Here is a 22,797-nt window from a genome sequence, read left to right as displayed (position 1 = left end):
CCAGTCTCAGGACAGATTTGGGGACCTTGGAGCTTTGAGGCAAAGTGCTCTTAAATCTATTTAAGAATATCATGCCGGACAATGACAATATCTTCTTTGAGTATAGAGTAAACAAGATTGAGATTGAATGTTCTTGCCCATGGTTGCAAAATACTCTAAACAGCCTGCTGAAAATAGATCCAGCTTTGAAACAGTTCCCAAATGAGCCTTTAAATAATTGTTGAAGACATGCATCAATACTGAGCCTTAATACCTATTCTTCAAGGTAGTGTTAAGTGATGTTTGCGACAATAAATAAGTACCTTATAAAGATTTTAATAGATTTGGCTAAGTACGAAAAAAATTAGGAAGAGTGTACATATGCAAAGGGAAGTACCGGTAGTAGCTTAGTGGTAATGACTCTGGGTTAGTGGCAGGGGGTTCAAGCCCTTAACCATCTGTGCTCCAGGGGCACTGTATCATCATTACTGATAACATTGCTGGGATATGAGAAGAATGAATGTCAATGTGCTGTAATGTATTTGTGACAAGTAAAAAAGCACCTTTACCAGCAAGAAAAATGGATAAAATAAATTTTTATGTGAATATATGTTTTTGTATGTGCAGGTGATAGAGAAAAGCCATGCAGAGGAACCTGTAGCTGACAGCAACACAAGTGCAGAGGTAAGTGCTCCTATCTGTCTTACCGTGAGCTCAATTAAAAGCACTGCACACTAATTACACTATTGCCATGCTCCAGGGTAGTTAATACAGACACATACAGTTAATCTCTCTTACACATTTAACAGAATCCATGCAGATAAAGCCATGGTCTAAAGATTACTTGCAAGCCAATATACAATATATCCATGCATGCATGCAGTAACTGGTGAGTGTGTTAAACGCATGACATTTTCCTATTTAGTACAGAATTTAGCCGGTTGTCAGTCTGTAGTGTTTACAGTTTGGGAAAGCCTCTGTGGTGCAGCCAGAAATATTCTCCTGGACGCTGTATTTTCTTTGTAATTTCTTTTGCTGTTAATGAGGGTATGATGCACCTGTTCTGCTTGTACTGATGAGGCGTTAAACACCAGGTTTTCTTCTCGACATCACACTACGCACACACACCATTTGCTGATAATGGTTAGGTTGTTGTGTCTGCGTCTGTGACAGCCTAGACTGAACTCATTTGCATTCAACTTCCTGGACAGGCTGTAAGGTGTTGGCGTAAGGAACATCAACACAGAGAGTTGATAACATTCAAACAAAAAATAACGCAGTATAGTACACAGCTCTCAGTTTATTTTCGCATTTGTAATGAACTGATATAATTGAAATTAAATGTTGAAGTGCATTGGTAAAAAAAACACTTAATATAAAAACCATGGCTCCTGGAAGGCCCTAGAAGTTGTTGGTTTGAAACTTAATGCTGAGATTTTCATCCTACATTGAACATGGTGATGAGAGCACAGTGGTGGACAGTAACCAAGTCAATGTAATTCGTTACTTTACCTGAGTAGCTTTATCACAGATTTATTATCTGTACTCTACTGAAGGATTTGCATTTGGGGAGATTTTTGCTTTTTTACATTCAATACATTTTAAAGTCAAATATCTTACTTTTAAACTCAACTACATTTTGCAAAATCAGTTGTTTTTTATTTGAGTGGATAAAAACTTGATTGGTCAAACACGCAGCAAGCCACCAATCAGGGTAGAGCGCGCACTTGTTTTAAACTTGTTTTGATTGCCATCAGTTCAACAACAAGCAGAACATTTTAAGAGTAATAAATGATGGAAGAAACTCCTGTCTTTAACTTGCCACAATACCTGTGGCCTAAAGTAGTTAAAAAGAATGTTTTGGGCTCATGGTAATTTTAATAGAGGTCAATCAGTGTTTGACTAATTTATATATTTCTAGATTGGTGTGCTAAGACTAACATTAGAGTATTTTCACATTAACTGATTTGATTAAGCAAGAATCTTGTGACAACCCATCCGCTCGTCTCTCTGCTTGGTGTCTTTCTCTCTCCTGGAGGTTGGCGTCTCTCTCTCTTTATTGGCGTCGCCAGACTGATTAGTCTCATCAGCTGCAGGTGTTTCTTACCGCTTGTTCCGTCCGGCTCTGCCCTCCACTTGTGCACCGCTGGTACAAAACCGTCCAGACACGGCGGCGTTGGTATTCTCATTCCCTTAGCTTCATGAAACGCAGCATCGAATGTAGCTTTTGATAGGGAACTTCGCAGGTTACTTAAGTGTAACCCTTTTCTATGAAAAAGCGGGAACAGAGATGCTGCACACACACAAGGAGAGAGAAAAAGAAAGAGAGAGAGAGAGAGAGAGAGAGAGAGAGAGAGAATGGCTGATAATTAGTCAGCTGATGCTCTGCATGGATCCTAAGAATGCGTTTTTTAAAATCTGAGCCGGACAATCAATTTCTCTGATTAGCTCGCTATTATATGTTCTACCAGCTTTTTTTTTGCGAGTGATTGAAAAGGAGACGTGTGTGTTCTTTCTGATGTACGTTCACACGTGTTTTGTTTTCGTCTGCAAATACGGGGTTGGCATTTGGATTCTTTTCTGCAGTTTGACTCCTGACTGGGAGGCGTGAGGATCTGCAGTAATTGCCACCTCTCGCCCACACAGACAGCTCTGATGCTTACACTGCTCACACACTGCAGCAAACACAGACACACACAGACACACAATCACACAACTCCCTGTGAAGGCACTGCAGAGGGTAGCTGCATTAAAATGCAGCAGCACTATTCTCTACCTGCAGCTGGGTAGATGGCTCAGGCGGCTCGGCTTTGTGCTTTTAAAAACTGTGAATGTGTAGAAAGCTGGTGGTGCAGCTACTCCCAGCAGCAGGAAACGTTTGTGTGTTTCTGTGTGTGTGTGTGTGTGTGTGTGTGTGTGTGTGTGTGTGTGTGTGTGTGCGCGCACATGTGTGGGTGTGTGTATACAATTTAGTGGTACAGACTTTAAAATATGTTTAGAAAAGAAAAAAATGAAGGTTCTCATTTTAATTCCAGGATTTATCCAGATGCAATTCACAAAATTATATTTTTGTGTAGCCAGTGATTTTTTCAGAACTTGCTTAATAATGACAAAAATTAATTTCATACCTTTATTTCAAGACCTAAAAGATTAAATCATGGTACACTAAAGGACAGTTGACATTTTATTCCCAATGCACAAAAGGAGGACAATTAAATTTTTTATAAATTCTTGCAGTGCAACTCAATTGATGAATTATGATTTTACAGCTGGTTTTATATATATATATATATATATATATATATATATATATATATATATATATATATATATATATATATTGCAGCATTTTTACTCATTGGATACAGACCAAATGCAAAGAAAAATGTTAGTTTAGTGTTTACCATGTTTCTGATCAGAGTGTCATGAATTCAAATCCTACCACTTCTAAGATGCCACTGCTGGGCCCTTGATCCTAAACTTCTCAGTCGTATGAATAAAATAATTGTAAGTCGCTCTGGATAAGGGTGTCTGCCAAATCCTGTAAATGTAAATGTAAATAAACCAGACAGACAGTCAATAAAACTCATTTATGTACCGTATTTTCCGGACTATAAGCCGCTACTTTTTCCCCATGCTTTGAACCCCGTGGCTTAAACAACGAAGCAGCTAATATATGGATTTTTCCTTGGTTTTTCCCGGTTTCACAAGCTTCAAGCCAAAAAAACTGAGCCCCATAACATAAGACCAATGAAATTACAGAACGGGTTCAGGTGAACCAATAAAATTCTTTATATTAAATCGCGCTCCCACTGACTCGGTCCGCACCACATCGTAAATATGGATGAGGTTCCTCTGACATTTGATCTGCCGCTCACTCGGACTGTCTACAGGAAAGGCGAATAATTTGTGACGCTGAAAACAACTGGGCATGAAAAAAACGCACTTCACCTGTGTTCTGAGCTGCACGGCATCGGGAGAAAAGATTCACCGATGGTAATTTTTAAACACATGACGATGCCAAAAGAAAAACTCCTGAGAGAAATTGTTGTGAAAGGAAGGAGGAAGACAGTGAACAATGACTTTCTTGGTAGGCTACTGTTTAGATACAAGCCGTGTAACAGACACTGTCTTTCGTTATTTTCCCATTATAATGCACCTTTTCCCTTTAATTGGCTTTAAAATTAACTGTTGCTCTATTTTAAACTCATATGCAGGACTGTGTGACTACAGTTTCATGTAGGTGTGAAGAAATGCTGTAAAATAAGAATTCTTCCAAATATAGGAGTGTTAGTTTATTTTTATCAATAAACATGAAAAGTAAATCAACAAGAGAAATTCAAATCAAATCAATATTTGTTGTGGCCAACCTTTGCCTGCAAAACAGTATCTTCTAGGTACACTTGCACACAGTTTTTGGAGAACTAAGCACAGATTTTTTTGTGGATGTAGGCTGGTTCAATCTTTCTGTTTCTTCATGTAATCCCAGACAGACTTGATGATGTTAAGATCAGGACCCTGTGGTGGTTAAAACTATTACTTCCAGGACTCCTTGTTCTTCTATATGCTGAAAATAGTTCTTAATTACTTTGGCTGTATGTTTGAGGTTGTTGTCCAGCTGTAGAATAAATTTCAGGCCAGTATCACAAGGTGGTATCTGTATTTTTCAGCATTGAGGACACCATTAATTCTGACCAAATATCCAACTTTATTTGCAGAAATTAGTCACAAACTTGCAAGGAACCTCCACCATGCTTCGCTGCTGCCTTCAGACACTCATTACTGTACTGCTCTTCAACTCTTCGTCAAACAAACTGCCTCCTGCTACAGCCAAATATTGTGTTTTGACTCATCAGTTCAGAGCACCTGCTGCCAATTTTTTACCCCTGGTTTCTATGTTTTCATGCACAGTTGAGTTGCTTAGCCTTGTTTTCATGCTGTAGATATGGCTTTTTGGCCACAATACTTTCATGAAGACCATTTCTGACCAGACTGCTCCAGATAGTATACAGGGAGTGCAGAATTATTAGGCAAGTTGTATTTTTGAGGATTAATTTTATTTGAGGATTTAATTTGAACAACAACCATGTTCTCAATGAACACAAAAAACTCATTAATATCAAAGCTGAATATTTTTGGAAGTAGTTTTTAGTTTTAGCTATTTTAGGGGGATATCTGTGTGTGCAGGTGACTATTACTGTGCATAATTATTAGGCAACTTAACAAAAAACAAATTCATACCCATTTCAATTATTTATTTTTACCAGTGAAACCAATATAACATCTCAACATTCACAAATATACATGTCTGACATTCAAAACCAAACAAAACAAATCAGTGACCAATATAGCCACCTTTCTTTGCAAGGACACTCAAAAGCCTGCCATCCATGGATTCTGTCAGTGTTTTGATCTGTTCACCATCAACATTGCAGCAGCAACCACAGCCTCCCAGACACTGTTCAGAGAGGTGTACTGTTTTCCTCCTTGTAAATCGCACATTTGATGATGGACCACAGGTTCTCAATGGGGTTCAGATCAGGTGAACAAGGAGGCCATATCATTAGATTTTCTTCTTTATACCCTTTCTTGCCAGCCACGCTGTGGAGTACTTGGACGGTGTGATGGAGCATTGTCCTGCATGAAAATCATGTTTTTCTTGAAGGATGCAGACTTCTTCCTGTACCACTGCTTGAAGAAGGTGTCTTCCAGAAACTGGCAGTAGGACTGGGAGTTCAGCTTGACTCCATCCTCAACCCGAAAAGGCCCCACAAGCTCATCTTTGATGATACCAGCCCAAACCAGTACTCCACCTCCACCTTGCTGGCGCCTGAGTCGGACTGGAGCTCTCTGCCCTTTACCAATCCAGCCACGGGCCCATCCATCTGGCCCATCAAGACTCACTCTCATTTCATCAGTCCATAAAACCTTAGAAAATCAGTCTTGAGATATTTCTTGGCCCAGTCTTGACGCTTTCAGCTTGTGTGTCTTGTTCAGTGGTGGTCGACTTTCTGCCTTTCTTACCTTGGCCATGTCTCTGAGTATTGCACACCTTGTGCTTTTGGGCACTCAGTGATGTTGCAGCTCTGAAATATGGCCAAACTGGTGGCAAGTGGCATCTTGGCAGCTGCACGCTTGACTTTTCTCAGTTCACGGGCAGTTATTTTGCGCCTTGGTTTTTCCACACGCTTCTTGCGACCCTGTCGACTATTTTGAATGAAACGCTTGATTGTTCGATGATCACGCTTCAGAAGCTTGGCTATTTTAAGACTGCTGCATCCCTCTGCAATATATCTCACTATTTTTGACTTTTCTGAGCCTGTCAAGTCCTTCTTTTGACCCATTTTGCCAAAGGAAAGGAAGTTGCCTAATAATTATGCACACCTGATATAGGGTGTTGATGTCATTAGACCACACCCCTTCTCATTACAGAGATGCACATCACCTAATATGCTTAATTGGTAGTAGGCTTTCCAGCCTATACAGCTTGGAGTAAGACAACATGCATAACGAGGATGATGTGGTCAAAATACTCATTTGCCTAATAATTCTGCACTCCCTGTATAGTTGTACCTGTGTTCCCCTGGTTTCCGCAAGTTCTTTGCAGATGGCATTCTTTCCAATGTCAAATTAAAGTAAGCATGATGTGTCTTTCATCTGCTTCATTAAGTTTCCTTGGCTGACCATTGCATCTACAATCCTTAACATTGCCTGTCTATTTGTGCTTCTTTCAAATAGCTTGACCAGCACATCTTAAAACCCCAGTCTGCTTTGCAATCTTTGCCTGGGAGAGGTCTTGCTGAGAAGTATACAAGTATACATCTTTTGTCTTGTTGCTGTTCTCAGTCTTGTCATGGTGTATGACCAGTGGCATAAAACTGTCCTCCACAACCTCACCTTAGCAGGTCTCATCACAGTCCTATAAGCTTTACCTTTCACTCTTGCAGATACAATTCTATCACAAATCACTCCTGCCACTCTTCTCCACCCACTCCACCCTGCCTGCACTCTTTTCTTCACTTTTCTAACACACACTCCATTACCTTGCGCTGTTGATCCCAGGTACCTAAACTCATCTACATTCACCACCTCTTCTCCCTGCAACCACACCACTCTTCTGCCCTCTCTTATTCACACACATGTACTCTGTTTTACTATTACTGACTTTCATTCCCCTTCTCTCCAGCACGTACCTCCACCACTCCAGGCTCCTCTACCCCTGATCCCTACTCTCACCACAAATCACAATATCATACGCAAACATCATAGTCCATGGAGACTCCTGTCTGACATGGTCCGTCAACCTGTCTATCACCACTGCAAACAGGAAAGGGATCAGAGCCGATCCTTGATGCAATCCAGCCTCCACCTTAAACCAGTCTGCCGTTCCTGCTGCACATTTCACTGCTGTCACACAGTCCTTATACATGTCCTGCACCACCCTCACATACTTCTCTGACACACCTGACTTCCTCATACAATACCAATGCAATGAAATAGGCTCATGGACTGAAAACGCTACACAATGAGAAAAAAAAAATATTGATCATCTCACCAAATAGAATAAAATTAAGTAACGAGTTGGTTTGAATATGTAAGAAGTAAAAAGTACAGATATTTGTGTAAAAATTTAATGAGTGAAAGTGAAAAGTTGTCAGAAAAATAATTAATGCAGAAAAAGTACTGATAACAGAAAAATCTATTTAAGTACAGTAACAAAGTATTTGTACAGATGTATTTGTACTTCGTTACTCCCCACCTCTGTTGATAAATACTAAGCAAATTTCAAATACATCTTGCGGTTCTTTATTATTAGTGTGCACAGTGCATGATGGGTATTTATATTTTGGAATTTATTAAATATTCAAACAGCATAACAAATTCTCAATTAGGAAAATATGACACAGATATAAAAATATATTATTTAAAAATGAGCATGGATGATACATACTTTATTTTTCACAATTCAAATTTTACTTCTCGCAATGTTTACTTTTTTCTCGCAATACCAACTTTGTTTCTCGCTAGTCTGACAAATTTTCCTCCAATTCCGACTTTATTTCTCGCAATTATGCCTTTTTTTTTTTTTTTTAGCCAATCGGGCAGCGTAACCCGCTCTGTAGTGCCAGAATGCTTTACACATTTAAAATGAAATAGGCTACAATCAATAGATCTATCAGTGGAACAATGGATAAAATCCAAAAGGGCTATTTTAGGCATGGTTTCGAATTGTAACTTTAGCTCCTGTCTGCTATGTTTGGTTGAAAATAACTCCAAATTGGCAGAACTGAAGTCAGAATTGTAAGGAATAAAGTCTAAATTGCGAGAAATGAAGTCGCAATTAGGCAAACCATTTTTTCTTAGCGTGGTGGAAACGGGCTTCTATAAAAGAATGAGCAGCCAGTGAGAAAACCAATTTTCTTCACAAAAGCATTTATATGGTAGTTTGGTAGAAGGAAAAATATTAACATTTCAACACTGACACATCGGGTCTTAGTGTTTTGCTCAATATCTCTAGAAAAGATTGAATGAAATTGTAGGGAAAAAAAGAATCCATAATGATATGAAGACACTGGGGGCTGATTTTTCTAGCCTGCAAAATAGATATATTGATGCATATCAATGATGACTCATGTCAGGGTGAAATGTATTGTAGATTTGTTGGGGCTGATATTTTTCTGGACAATTAACTGCTTTTAGTGTTTTTTGGCTGTGTTTTTCTCTTGGCCATGTTTCGTGTATTTAAAGGTTCCACGGCATGAAGCCAGCAGAGGATTATTGACTTGGAATTGTGAATGCAGCTGCCTGCGTGCCTTTGTGTGTGTGTAGGTGATAATTTGCTCCACATCATTCTTATTTTGCCATTGATAAGAACTTATGATGTATGATGCATTGCTCAAGCCTAATAGCTATTGATAAATATTTTATTTTAGCCCTTGCATCTAATAGCACCACCATTCGGCATCATTTAAATGCAGTGCCAGTCTCGTGTACATCTGGAAAGACATCTTGAAATTTTGAAAACTCTGCAAGCCTCATTCCTTCATGTTACATTAATAATCTCTTTCCCACTTTATTTTAAATTTTGATGTTTTGATTTTATATAAATATTTTGTTCATTAATGTGTTTTGAGTGTTGGGATTGACCACCAGAAAGTGTGGTGCTTCCTGTAAAACCCCTACACATACATGCTTAACAGTTTGTACCACATACAAGGTACTGTATTTTTCAAAGAACCATACTGGGGAATATACTGCATTTGTATATTTACCAGTCTGGACTATGCATTGTTCCGTTTCAGGGTTGGCAGGTTTGTGTCTGTGAAAGGTGTAAGTAAGGTCAACAAGAAAAATAGGGTGTCCTAGTGTCTGCCCCATTTGCTTATGGAAACGTGTCTCCTGACTCCATCTTGCAGTGTTTTCTTCATAACGTGATCATTTAAAGCAGCTTGGACCTGTGTGCTGAACAGCTTAGTGCATGTGCATGCCTGTGTGTGTGTGTGTGTGTGTTAAGTGGTTCCACAGGATGTGATCTGGAATGAAAGTTGGAATCATATTTCTGTTTTATGGCTTTACACACTGGGTCCAACCAGCAAGTCACGGGGAAGATGTTAAGAAGAAACTATAAGAACTTTTTTACGCAAAGTAATGTACGTATCGTTTCAAGATGCTTAATTTATATATATCGTCTACTGTAATGCATGTGTAGTGAAAAGTAGCATAAGGTATTAGGGTTAATCATTTTATAAATATTCACAGCAATGCATGCAAAAGTTATGTATGTGAGTCTGGAATAAGAATTTAACTGATTGAGAAATTTGATGTGCCTAGAGCAGCTACACTACGCTTTACACTTTTTCGGCTTGTGAGCAACTTTTCAAATGCCAAAATCAAAATGATCTACCTGCATTAAAAAAATGCTCCTTTTATCCAATATATCCAACCCTCACATTTCAGCAAACATTTTATTATCTTTTCAAGGGACAATACTATAGAAATAAAAGCAGTCAATGTAGTCAATAAGAGTATAGAGTAGTCAATGTGTATATGTATGTGTGTGTGTGTATATATATATATATATATATATATATATATATATATATATATATATATATATATATAAAATTTCAGGAATTTTCAAGACTGGAAACTTTCCATGAGAATTAGTAGGAATATACTGGGAATTTACAAAATTGCAGGTTAGTCTATAACATGGAACTTAAATGTAGTCGAAAAAATTATAATCTTGGTTAAAACAACAAAATTGTATGCAATTTTAGTCAAATTTCTACCCTGCGCATTTATTGATCACATGCAGACTTAAGATAAGCACACTTATTGCAACGCTACTGAGGCCACACGCCCTACATACACTGTGCGTTCCTCCAGAACTAACACAATTTCTTGAATTCTGCAATAATGTAAAAAATGCTTAATGTTAAAAAATGTCAATTTTTGCGACTATTCATGAAAATTACATAAATATTACATATGTACAAAAATATTATACTAACATATTTACAACATTTTACTAACAATTAAATAAAAGTTACAAATTTAATAAAAAAAAATCTGTATTAGTTTGCATGCATGTCAGCTTATGACCAAGCAAAATGTTGATATTTATGTTTGTATATGACACAGTTTAGATAAATTTCCCCAAATTTCTAATCAATTACTTTAAATACCATAAATATCCAGAAATTCCCTTGAATCAAGTCAGTGTTAGCATTTTTAGAAACAGTTCAAGTGTCTTTCTACATTTCCCTTCTTTGAAATAGCAATGATGGATTGACAGATCAGACAAACTCACCTCAAATATGACGTGAAAAAAGTCTTCCTTATGTTTTTAGTTTGGTCCAGCTTCTGCATTCATTTTTATATTCTATCTTTAGTAGATATAAATTGGGAGGCTAACCACAGTAGGTCACTTAGCTCGGTGGAGTTTTGCAGTAGCTTGAATGTGCATACGTGGTAACCCTTGTGTTAAGAGAGGAGATCTCAGAAGAGATCTCAGAATGTCCGTCAATCAATTTTAAAATCTCATATCGAGGATAGATGATAGACTAACATCTAAAAATCCTTTTTTAATGGCATGCGATCTACCAACGTATTGGGATACCTGGATACCTATGGGATTTGGATTCCTTAACATCTCGTTAGAGGATACCACAGTTTTTTCACAGTCAATATTTCTCCAGTGCTGTTCTTATAGTTGAAATTATTTCTAGAGCAAAGATAAAAGATATTGGGGATTTTTACTTCTCACATATGCATTACAGGATGTTAGGAAGCTGGGGTCTCTGGTGGTTTGGATGCAGCGCTTTCACCGCTGCGGCCCGGGTTCGATCCCCGGTCAGGGAATTAACCCCAGTAATTAGGGTTGCACAATCCTTAGTGCCAGTCCCAAGCCCGGATAAATGGGGAGGGTTGCGTTAGGAAGGGCATCCCGCGTAAAACATGTGCTAAATCAAACCTGCGGATGGTCCGCTGTGGCGACCCCTAATGGGAGAAGCCGAAAGAAAGTTTTTAGGAAGCTGGGGTCTGAGTCAGGCATGATTCACAGTCCCTGGAGTGCAGAATTTTAGGGGCCTGACACAAGGGCCCCAGAGTGGCAGCTTGACCATACTGGGGTTTGAATCCTGGACTTTCCAATTGACATCCCAAAACCTTAACCACTGAGCCACCACTTCCCCCAATGATATCTTGTGGTGTTAGGAACCCCTTTCCAGGTCCTGTTGCCTTTCCGTCTTTATCTTTCTTAATCCAGTGTGTTTGTATGGTTTGTGTTTGTGGTTGGCACCGAGCGCTCTCTGGCCGAATATGCAGTATTGAATCTGCACCTCTCAGTTCTCCGCTCACTTCTGTGTGTTATCATGATGGGATTAGTGGCATTCCAAGTTCTTAATTTAGCTCCTGAGTGCGGCAGAGAGCTCGTTTTGACTGACGGTGAGCAGCCAGAGAGAGAAAGAGAGAGAGATAGAGAAAGGGAGTTGGATGCAGAATTAGCCTACATCTGTATGATTCATGCAAGAAGCCTCAGAGAACGACAAAAAAACCCCAGCACTTTGTGTATGAGTCTTTAAATGTGTATGCGATCTCTTTCTCTCTTTCTTCCTCTCCCTCTCTCCTTTTCTCTCTCCCGCTCTCTCTCACTACTAAAACTTTAAATTACTATTTCATCTTTAATTGGAAAAGCATTACTTTTAAGAAGTTCTTTAAAAATCCTCATTCTGCATTAAATACCTTGCGCTTGCCTTTGCTTCAGTATACTGTACACTCTATATGGTCAGTTTTATGAATCAGGTGCTTCGAATAAATCTGTCTCCTGTCCCTTTTTTTTATATTCAAGGTCATGAATTGCTCATTAGATCTGCGGAATCTGTTTCACTGCACTGTAGAAACATCTTTTATTTCCAAGCTTTTGATTTCTCTGCAGAGCTAAAAACATCTAGCTCAGCAGAGAAAATGGAGAAACGAATCTGTATGAAGAAAAAAAAAAAGAAGAGAGAACACAGAGAACACAGCTGATTTGTGATCCTGAGATTTCTCATTTTGCTCTGGAGGTAGTCAGTCAATGCTGTGTGAGAGCTGATCTCTCATCTGATCTTGTGGAGGAGGGATGCTTTGGGCTCTCAGCAACAGCAGCATCGTCTCTCCCTCTCTCCCACTCTCCCACTCTCTTTCTCCCTCTTTCTCTCTCTTCTCTCTCTCTCTCTCTCTCTTTCTCTCTCTCTCTCTCTCTCTCTCTCTCTCTCTTTCTCTTTCTCTCTCTTTCTCTCTGTCTCTCTCACTTTCGCTCCCTAACTCTGTGTCTGTGTAAGGCAACCGTGGTGCCGTGTAGCTGTGGCCAGCCTGCGCTTCACCGTGCGCTCCTGCTAGCATCATGTGTACAGCTGCTGCTGTTGCGCTTAGCTGTGTAGGCAAGAGCTCCATTCCTTTAATGCTAGCTCTGCCTGTGCCTTAGTCTTTCTCTTCCTTTCCTTTTCCTTTTAATTCTTCTCTCCATTCTGGCGATGAATTGGCTGCTTGGCTGAGCTTCTGGGCTCACAATGGATTGTCTGTGTATCGTTACAACTAAGGTAAGAAACGGTTCAAGAGTGTGCTGATGAGTGTGAGTGACAGTGATGCAGATACAATGTGAGAGAGAGAGAGAGAGAGAGAGAGAGAGACAGAGACAGAGACAGAGAGAAAAAGAAGGCTCCGGATGTGATGTGATGCAGAGTGTTTGTATATTTCTGTGAATTGTGTATGTTTTTGTGAATTCATTTATTTTTCTCTGCATGTGAAGTCACCTGTTCACTTTTTTTTTACTGTGTGTGTGTGTGTGTGTGTGTGTGTGTGTGTGTGTGTGTGTGTGTGTGTGTTTTGTGTGTGGATCACTGTGTTGCTGTCTTGCCTCTGTGGAGGCGTGAAGGAGGAGCTTGTGAAGAACTTCAGTGTTTCTTGAAGCTACTCTGTGCTTTTCTTAGTGTCTTATAGATAATTTTGGGGATTTCATGTGTGCAAGTAGTTTTATTTTATTTCAATTTGATTTCACTGCTGTTAAACGAAATGCATATGCTGGGTAAGAGCAAAACAAAGGAAGGAGTGGCACCATTGAGTTATGTATAATAGCGAACTCCATTAAAAAAGCATCTGATTTACTCCTTAGGGGAAAAAAACGAATGGAATGGATCTATCATTTTTAGGTGGGAGGATCCTACAGCTCAGTGAAATTATGGATATTCACAAAATCCATATACTTATGTCTGTATGAAATGCCTGGGTGTACTCCACCCTGAAATACTGTACATTCAAGGTTTAGAGTTCTATTGGCAAGACTTTGGGGTAGTGCAGTGATAGTAATCATGTAATCATGTGCAAAGTGCGAGACTTTACTGCACGCGCTAGAGCAGTTCATATTCTCTCAGACTGCCATGCGGTCTCTCTGATCCCTGATTTCCTGAAAAAATTGAATGCAAATATTCATTCCCATGCTGGGGACGTGTTTGTTCGGAATCAGGATTGCCTTCGTAGAGCTGAAATGGTGAAGATGGTTAAGCTGACAGCTTCTCACTGGAACATGCAGGTCTGTTGCATCATCTATTCAGGAGTCTATTCAGAGCTTTGCTTGAACGATTCGGTGCTTGAACCATGTTTGCTAAGTTTCAGGATGCTTTGGTTGTGTGATTTCTCATGTGAGAATTTTCAATGGCGTGACTTCATCGCACTACAATCTGTATTGCAACAATCTTAGACTCAGCTGGAGGATTGCAAACATTCAGAGTTTTTAGCCAAGTTTCAGTCATGTACATCTCTGAACCAATAGCGAATCACTAATAAAAAAGCTACACCAAATAAAGTTTTGGTGACTTTTTGAGTTTGCGTGGAAAAACATAGATCGCACCATGAATGAGAGAATGAGTCAACCGAACCGAAGACTAGAGGTCAACCGATATTAATTCTACCGATACTAACAGCCAGTTGAAATCATACTTGCCTATATCCAATTAATCAACCCATAGTTTTTAAAATTGATACTGGATATTCAACAAGCAAACTTAACACTCCATTTAAAATAGTACTGAACTTTATTACACAAAAAATGGTACTGAAAACTGAAAATGTGCTAAATGAAATAAATATGAATTATATTAATTAATAAACATGACTATATTATTAATAAATAATAAATAATAAATAAAATACAGCACTCTTCATGCACTGTGCTCTCTCTATGCACCGTACAGTCTCACGTGTATAAACAAACAGCACGTGGCCTCAGTGATTCGCCTCTAGATGACTAATTTTTCGGTACGGATTTTTCCCGATAGTCGATAGTTCCAGAAAAGAATCAGTCGACCTCTACCAAAAACCAACCTGCAAAACACTTAAAATAATCATTGAGATTGTCTTAATGTAGTTAGATGTCTTGGATTGAAACTGTGGTTATTTGATGTACTTCAAATTGAATATCATCTTCATTTGGCTGGCTATCTAAAAGAAAAACTTTTCAGGAATAGATGGTAGTTGTCTTCTACATGTTTCACAAAGTGTATCATATTCAGAATATTATAGGGTACTAGTGACAACAAAACAGCTATTTGGTCGAGAAGATAAGATCGAAATGAACCAAATGACTCAATAGAAGATTCTTTCATATTGATGACCGAGACTCAAAGAACCAAGTCACTAAAATTATACGGTCTTGCCATCACTAATGCACCTAGATTGATGATATATTATCACACCTGGTATTATATTAATGTACATTGTATTTATTGTGAAATTATGATAATGCATATAATGGTACAGTGATATTGTCAGTGATTATTTTGTCAGCTCTGCTTCCTACTAAAAGAGGAGTTATAGAGTTTGCAACACTACAGCAACAAATACAGATAGTTGTAGTCTACTCTAGTAATTTCTCTTATGCAGCTCACTCAGCTCTTCTCTATAGACTTTTATTGGCCAGTGAGGAAAAGTTGTGTGCTGTAGCAAAAAAAGACAAGCAAGTGCTGAAAAATTGTACATGAGAGAGACTGCATTGCAATACCAGGTAATTGCTTAATGGACTCCTATCTATAATTGTATGTATTGTATCTAAGCACTGGTCATTTAGTATCCCAACATTGTCTAAGTCAAAGTGAATTTTTTAGTAATAGTCCACAAACCTTTTTTCTTCATGCACTTTTCCTTCACTGATAATTGTTTTTGTTTATTTTGTTCTAAACATGTGTTTGCTATAATACAGTCCAACAACAGGTTAATTTGGTATACAATTGGTATAAGATTCCTATACAATCTTTACAATAAGTTGTTGCCTCTAAAACACACTCATTTGTGCCATTTTGTAGAAATGTAGACACTGCAGTGTCGCATTACCAAGCTGCCTTTATTGCTGGCATGCTGGCAGGTTAATTGAAGTGTGCAATACACCCAACAGGTGGACGCAATACTTATCAACACTCTAGAATCAAATAAGTGATTGTTTAAGAAGGTACAAGGTGAGCTTTTGGGTATTTGTTTACTCCTTGACTCTACTTTCTATGCTCACAAATGTGTGTACGCAAATTTCCACCTCTAAAATGTATTGTAGATGATTGAGTTTATTAGTAGCAATTTATAATAATAAAATAATATTATAATCTTTTACGTATATGCAATATAGCTTGCTGCAAGAATGGTACAAAATGCCTGAAAAGAGAATGAAGCGAAAGAGAAAATAATCTGTAGCCTGGATTCTTTTATAAGCACCCTCATTGTACATGGCCAGATTTGGCAAATTTATAAATGTAGAAAATTCTGATACACGAATAAATTTTTTGTTGCTCATTTGTTGCTGCTGTCATTGATTCAGAAAATCTTAGCGTGGGCTTCTCAACTTTCTGAATCGTTTACAAATTCCACCAGGTTTTGGGGTAACTGTATACTGGTTTAATAGGTTAAGACTGAGTCTGAGAGAACAAGTAAAAAATGTCATGATTTTTACAATACAACAGCAGACTAAACCTAATGCATGAACGATGAGACATCAATACAAGACGTTATTGATTTTAATATAATGTATAAACCTTTGATTCATATTCGATTCAACTTTTTTCTCCATTTAATTGGAGAGCATCCCAATTCACGTCCTGACAACACGTTGACATTTACTGCAAATTACTAAGCGCTTTTTCAGAATACGAAACAAAGCATGAAAGAGGAATTTCAACAGAAAATGGAGGAGCCCTGCTTTGCTTTTTCTAACCTAGGTTAGATTTCAGGTATATTTTAAGTTTGGAACATGTGTTTATTTTGTAAATGTGTTAACTGTTATGCTTTATCCTGGTAAGAATACCTAAAATGCAAATACAAACCTTTGAAAGTGGGCACCTAGGGTTGGGTTAAGGTTATAGTTATGGTTAAAAGGGGTGATTTATAGTAGCTGACCCCTCTACCAGCATGTTATTAGAATAACGGAAGACTCTGGAGAACCTGGGGTAAACCCCATGCTTACAATAGGAATAATAAGTAAAAATAACAGAATCAAACCGGGGACCTGCCTATACGCTTGCTGAAGTGAAACAATGCTGTTTTGGCACCATATTAGCCACACACAGTACATGTTGATAATCATAATTCATTTGAATAAACGTTTAAATGGAGTATTATAATATAATGCTAAATTCGTTCATGCTTTAGATAGTAGGTAGTTATATTCTTCTTTCGAATTTGATATTGATTTAACGTTGGTTATTATACAGAGTTATTCAAAAAAGAATGAACCAAAATCATGACGCATTGCTTCAGTTCTTAAGCATAGTATTGGAATGAGTCAGTGACCATTTGAAAGAGGAATTATCTGAGTTGATTGTGAGTATAATACTTGTGACTTGGCTGGAGTTTTGTATTACTTTTCCTTTATAAAATATTGTGTAATGAAATCGGTTCATTCTTTTTGCACTCTACTGTACGTCTATACTATACTGTATGCATGTCCACCCAACCCTGAGTCAAACATCCCTCTCTCTCTATGTAATGTAAGTTATGTAATAGTTTCAGTAGATTAGTGCTGAACGACAATCCTCCCACAAGTGTGTGTGCGTGTGTGTGTGTGTGTGTGTGTGTGTGTGTGTGTGTGTGTGTTGTGTTCTCTTCTCTTCTCTTCTCTTCTCTTCTCTTCTCTTCTCTTCTCCTCCACCTCCAGCCTTCTTCTTCTTCTTCTTTTTCTTCTTTTTCTACATCTTCTTCTTCCTATTTTGGGTATTCTCACATCCTCTATATTCTCAATACTCTATCTGGATGGTGTGGGAGCACTTACTTGTGGAAGTGAGAAATCACACACACACACACACACACACACACACACACACACACACACACACACACACACACACACAAACACAGAGAGACACTTGTATGTTTTAGAAGACATGGTGTAGAATACAGAAATCAGCCTTGTGACACTGTGAATCACAGTGCTATGTTGTGTGTTTACTGAAGTTTTAAAAGCTGTGTGAAGAAGCAGGTCTTTTCCTCAGCATGCTGTATTGTATGTGAATTGTTTTCTAGACTTGTTGATTGGGTGCTTTTTAAATATTAATACTTCAGTGTGCTGCCATTAGCTTTTAAAGTCAGCTAAGTGGTGCACCCCATTGAACAGAAACTGAAGCAGACCCGATTCCCACCATATCAGCCGATACAATACAAATATTATATTTTGTCATCTAATTGCATCTGAGATGTTATCGAGCTGCCGTCCTACTTTTCTTAGAAGCTTCAAGTTCAAAGTGTCAATACTAAGAGGAACAGGAGAGGGAGGATATTTCCAGATCAGATATGCATGCTAAACTCGAGGCCTCTAATTTATGTAAACTTGAAAACACTGAAAAAAAGAACAACAGCAAAACAAAACCAACCTAATTTACTATAGAGACTACAGGGGATTGCATATTTGCATTAAAGAAGATGTAATTTGGGGTCTAGTACAAAATAGAAAAGGCTGATTTACCACCACTACTCTGGCTCATTAGGAACAGCAACTATGTGAGAAAATGCATAAACAATTCATTTGTATTTTGTTAAGATTTTATTGTTAATTTATGTTAAAGCATTCGTTTGTTTATTTGTTTGTTTATTTTATTTTGTTTAGTTATTTATTTGTTTTTTTTATTTGTGTAATTAAATTTTATTTTGTTTGTTAATTTAGTTTAATGTTTGATCATTTATTTGTTTCTTTGTTCATTTGTTTATGTTGAATTGACTTTATTATTTTAATTTAATTTTATGTTTTGTAATTAATTTGTTTTTTGTTAATTTAATTTAATGTAATTTATTGCTTGGTAATTTATTTGTTTCTTTTTGATTTATTAACATTTTATTTTATGTTTCGTCATTTTTTTTTTTTGTTAATTTTTTTGTTTAATTCAATATATTTTATTTTATTTTTATATTCACACAATTATTTTTAAAATAATGTTCATAAAGATCATTACAATTAAATTATATTTATTATTATTATATTTATTATTATTATTATTATTATTATTATTATTATTATTATTGTTGTTGTTGTTGTTGATGTTGTCTACACACTTTGCTTTTCTTTACATATTGTATTATTTTTATTCAATTTAACTACAGCTCTCATGAACAATTCACACATCCTCAGCCTTATGTTATGGCTCAGCGCAATTGTGGGGAAATCATAAGTTTGAATCCTGATCATGTGCCAGGGGTCTTTAGTTCTTCAGATGGAAACAGCTGTGTTTCTCTCTCCTCTGTCCATCTGAGAGATGCTTATTAAATATATGATTTAGGGTTTATATACGCACTGTAACACAGTTTTTGATGATTTTAGAAAGACTTCGAATGAGCAGCAGTTTAAAAATGATATGGGGAATAACTTCAGATGTAGCACATATGCCTCCAGCGTTTTAGATTTTGCTGTCTGGCACTAGTTGCTATGGCGATTTGGACACATTCTTGAATGCTCGATTAGCGGACCATGGCTTGGAGTTTATAGATGGCATAAATTTGTTCTGTGGTTCAGGAATTAGAGATTAAATGCCTGCTCACATAAATAGCACATATCTGTTAGTCATTATCATGTCTGATTCGAACGCAGTGATTTATTATCTCATTAGTAGTGATTTTTAAATGATTTTTGCAGGATTAAATCTTTTCCTGGCATGTTTGTTCCTATTGATGAGTTTAAGATTAAAGCACTAATGCAAAAACTTATTCATCATTATCACATGTCTTATTTTAGGCTTTTAGTAAAATAAAGTTCAGTATGACTATTTTAACAAGTATTTGGAGGATGGGTTTAATGAGGATGAGGATGATAATGATGATGATGAGGATGACATATTGCATAGACACTAATTTCCGACACACGGCTGTTTATTGTAAGGTGTGTACTGTATGTGTGATGCACATAATTCCTGATGCCCTGCCAGTATGGTGACATCGTTCACGCAGGTTCCCACACACACACACATGTCCATTACGCTAATCTGTAACCCATGACAATGATGAGAATAAGATGTCAGTATGAATCAGTGTTAACAGCACTAAAATGATGCGCCCTTCAGGACTTATGTACTGAACCCTGATTATCAATGAGGGTTTTTTTGTGGAAATGTCAGTGCCTTCAAGGCACTAAGGAATGCCACATAAGTGGCATTTTGACATATATAAATACAGTGGTATGAAATGAAGAATTGTATAACTAATTTCACAAATTCGCTGACACACAAACTTGCAGCAAGTGGCATCAGAGATAACGCTTCTATTTTAAGAGCAAATTTTCCCATGGAATGTTTGTTTTCTTAAAGAAAACAGCCAGTGAGCTGGAAAGCATAGCAGAATGAATTCATGACTTATATTTAGAAATACAATCATATTAAAGTCTACATGCGAAGAAATTAAGAATTTTGTCTAATATTGTCTAATTTCTTTGAAATCCTGGTCAACGTGCTGAAATTGCATTTACATTTATGGCATTTGACAGACGCCTTTATCCAGAGTGACTTACAGTTATCTCAGTTATATCGCTGAGCACTTGAGGGTTATGGGCCTTGCTCAAGGGCCCAGCAGTGGCAGTGTGGTAGTGCTTGGATTTGAACTCTCAAAAGGTTGAGAGTCACTCTGGATAAAGGCATCTACCGCTAACATTGACCTAACATTCGAACAAAAAGCATGAAACAATGCTGGATGACACCAGGGGTGCAAAGTTGAACATTTATGAATTAAAGGAACATTTAGCCTTGTGATCCACTACAGGCTCATTGGCACGCTGCCTGCCTGATTACAATTCACCACGAGTCATGCAGCAAATCCTTTTGATACGATAGAGATTACCCTAAGATAGCAATTAACACATATCTTTATGACAAAGCAGCTGTGACATGGAATAAACGAGATTGAAGAGTTCAGTTGATTAGAATTAGAGGCTTTTGTGTTTCCAGCTGTGTAATGATTGCTCAGGTTAATCCTGACTGACTTTAAAAGGTACTGATAGTGCTACAGTGATGCAAGATCACGAAAAAAATTAAGTTGTGATTATGAGAAAAAAAACCTTTTGTTAGGGTGAGAAAATTAAGTCCTGAACACGAAAAAAAAACAAAGACAGAAAAAAATAATACACTGCATGGCCTTTTAGGACTTCTGTACTTTTCTAATGTTTTATATCATTCTTTTAAAATATTCCAATACTAAATTCTAATTTCTAATGTTTAGAGATCTCATTTTGCACTTACTGTTCAGGTTTGTGTTAACAGATTCTTCTCTCCTCAGTGCATGATGCCACATCTACTCAGTAACCCAGCAATATGGCCAATACTTGCCCTCAAAATAGAAAGCGCTCCTAGTAACTGTTAGAAACACAGGGTCAGAATAAAGGATTCAATAAACAGCATGAAGCAGAATATGTTCGGATGTATGCTAGATATTTATCGAAGTGATTGCAGAAATAAAGAGCGTTCAACTCATTTGGTTTTCCACTGTGCTTCGAAACATGCTGAAGCTGCTGGAACCCGCTGAGTTGGCACTAATTCCTTTAGGTGCTGTGACCATAGGGGATTGGCTAACGCGTCGAGGGCAGCTCCGACTGCTGTGATTTTCAGTGTCATTTCCTCTGCATTCTTGAGTGAAGTGGGATTGATTGAAGAGTACTGAGATTGTTGAGCTGGAAGCACAATCTGAGTTTGTGGGAATGGGTTTATTTTAACACGTACATTAGGGATGGTAAGATTCACTGATTTGCTTCGGTGCATCGGCATAAACGTTAAAGGTGTGATGCATCGATTTAAAAAAGTGTCCATCGGATACAACCTGGTATTTGTGTCACGATGCATCGTTTTTAACATATTTGCATCAGTATAAAAACTATTTATTTATGTATAATTATTAGTAGATGTGCTCTTCTTTTATTATTTAAAAAGTGACAATTCATTTGTGACCAATATTTCAAATGTAGATTGATTTCTCCTCACTAAATTGTTTCTCACTGCTGCTACGTGAATATGACGTCTCACATCACTACGGAGACCCAGGCATATCCTAGGAGTCCAATATAATATAGATTAACATGACAGAGGTAGAGCTGCATCTTCCTGGAGACCAGAACAGAAAATAAAAATGTCTGGTTTTATTTAATCTTTAATCTTTTTGTTTAAGTCCTAAGAAATAAAAGTGAACTATCTGTACCATATTGAACTGCAGAACATCATATAGGGATGAATCGTATTGCATCACATCGGTAGCTGTTTCATATGTATGTTTAATGTATCATATGGTTGGCTATGCATTGAGATGAGAATCACATCAGCCTCAGTTATAGAGATGCACATTACTATTATTCATACATACACACCCGAAAAGTGGCTTACAGCTAATCCGAGAGCTCCAATATTATAATGAGTTGAAGATATAAATATGTGCATATTATAGATGGAGAGATAAATAGACACACAAACACACACACTTTTGCGCATACACACATATCACTGTAATGTTAGTCATGAAAGCTGTGTTCAACTGACCTTTGAAACCTTGGTGTGTACATTTGTGCATGACTCACCCTCTCAGTAGTACCTCTAGGTGGAGTTATATTTATATGTGTTAGAGCATTTGGCTTGGTTTGCAGCATTGTCCTGTTTGCAGCGTTTTTGGACGTAGGCTCACTCCCGCTTTCTATTTCAGTCTGTTTCTGAACATTGAATGCGTCACAGGCAGGAGAGAACATCAGTGTGAGATAAAAATGTCAGTGACATTTAACTAAGAGTAGTTTGTATGGGATTGTGTGGGAAACGTTGAACGGTAATACAAGCTACATACCCACACACA

The 22,797-nt window shown here is 37.6% G+C and overlaps 1 protein-coding gene across 30 annotated transcripts in view; it reads left to right on the top strand.

The window, feature by feature from the left end:
• dlg2 (discs, large homolog 2 (Drosophila)) overlaps positions 1 to 22,797 on the top strand; it is a 243,802-nt gene that overhangs the window by 29,552 nt on the left and 191,453 nt on the right. For 29 of the 30 annotated variants that reach the window (XR_006927309.1, XM_046861013.1, XM_046861036.1 and 26 more), the window contains one exon: positions 607 to 663. Coding sequence is in view for 29 of the 30 variants with exons in the window: in XM_046861013.1 (XP_046716969.1) it covers positions 607 to 663 (57 nt within the window). In the remaining variant the exon portion in view is untranslated. Of the gene's footprint in view, positions 1 to 606; positions 664 to 12,613; positions 13,062 to 22,797 lie in introns of those variants that run through there. The other variant, XM_046861024.1, reaches the window with a different exon arrangement.

This window comes from Silurus meridionalis, chromosome 11 (genome assembly GCF_014805685.1).
Source record: "Silurus meridionalis isolate SWU-2019-XX chromosome 11, ASM1480568v1, whole genome shotgun sequence".
Classification (NCBI taxonomy): Eukaryota; Metazoa; Chordata; class Actinopteri; order Siluriformes; family Siluridae; genus Silurus; species Silurus meridionalis.
This window is presented reverse-complemented; position numbering and strand designations above follow the sequence as displayed.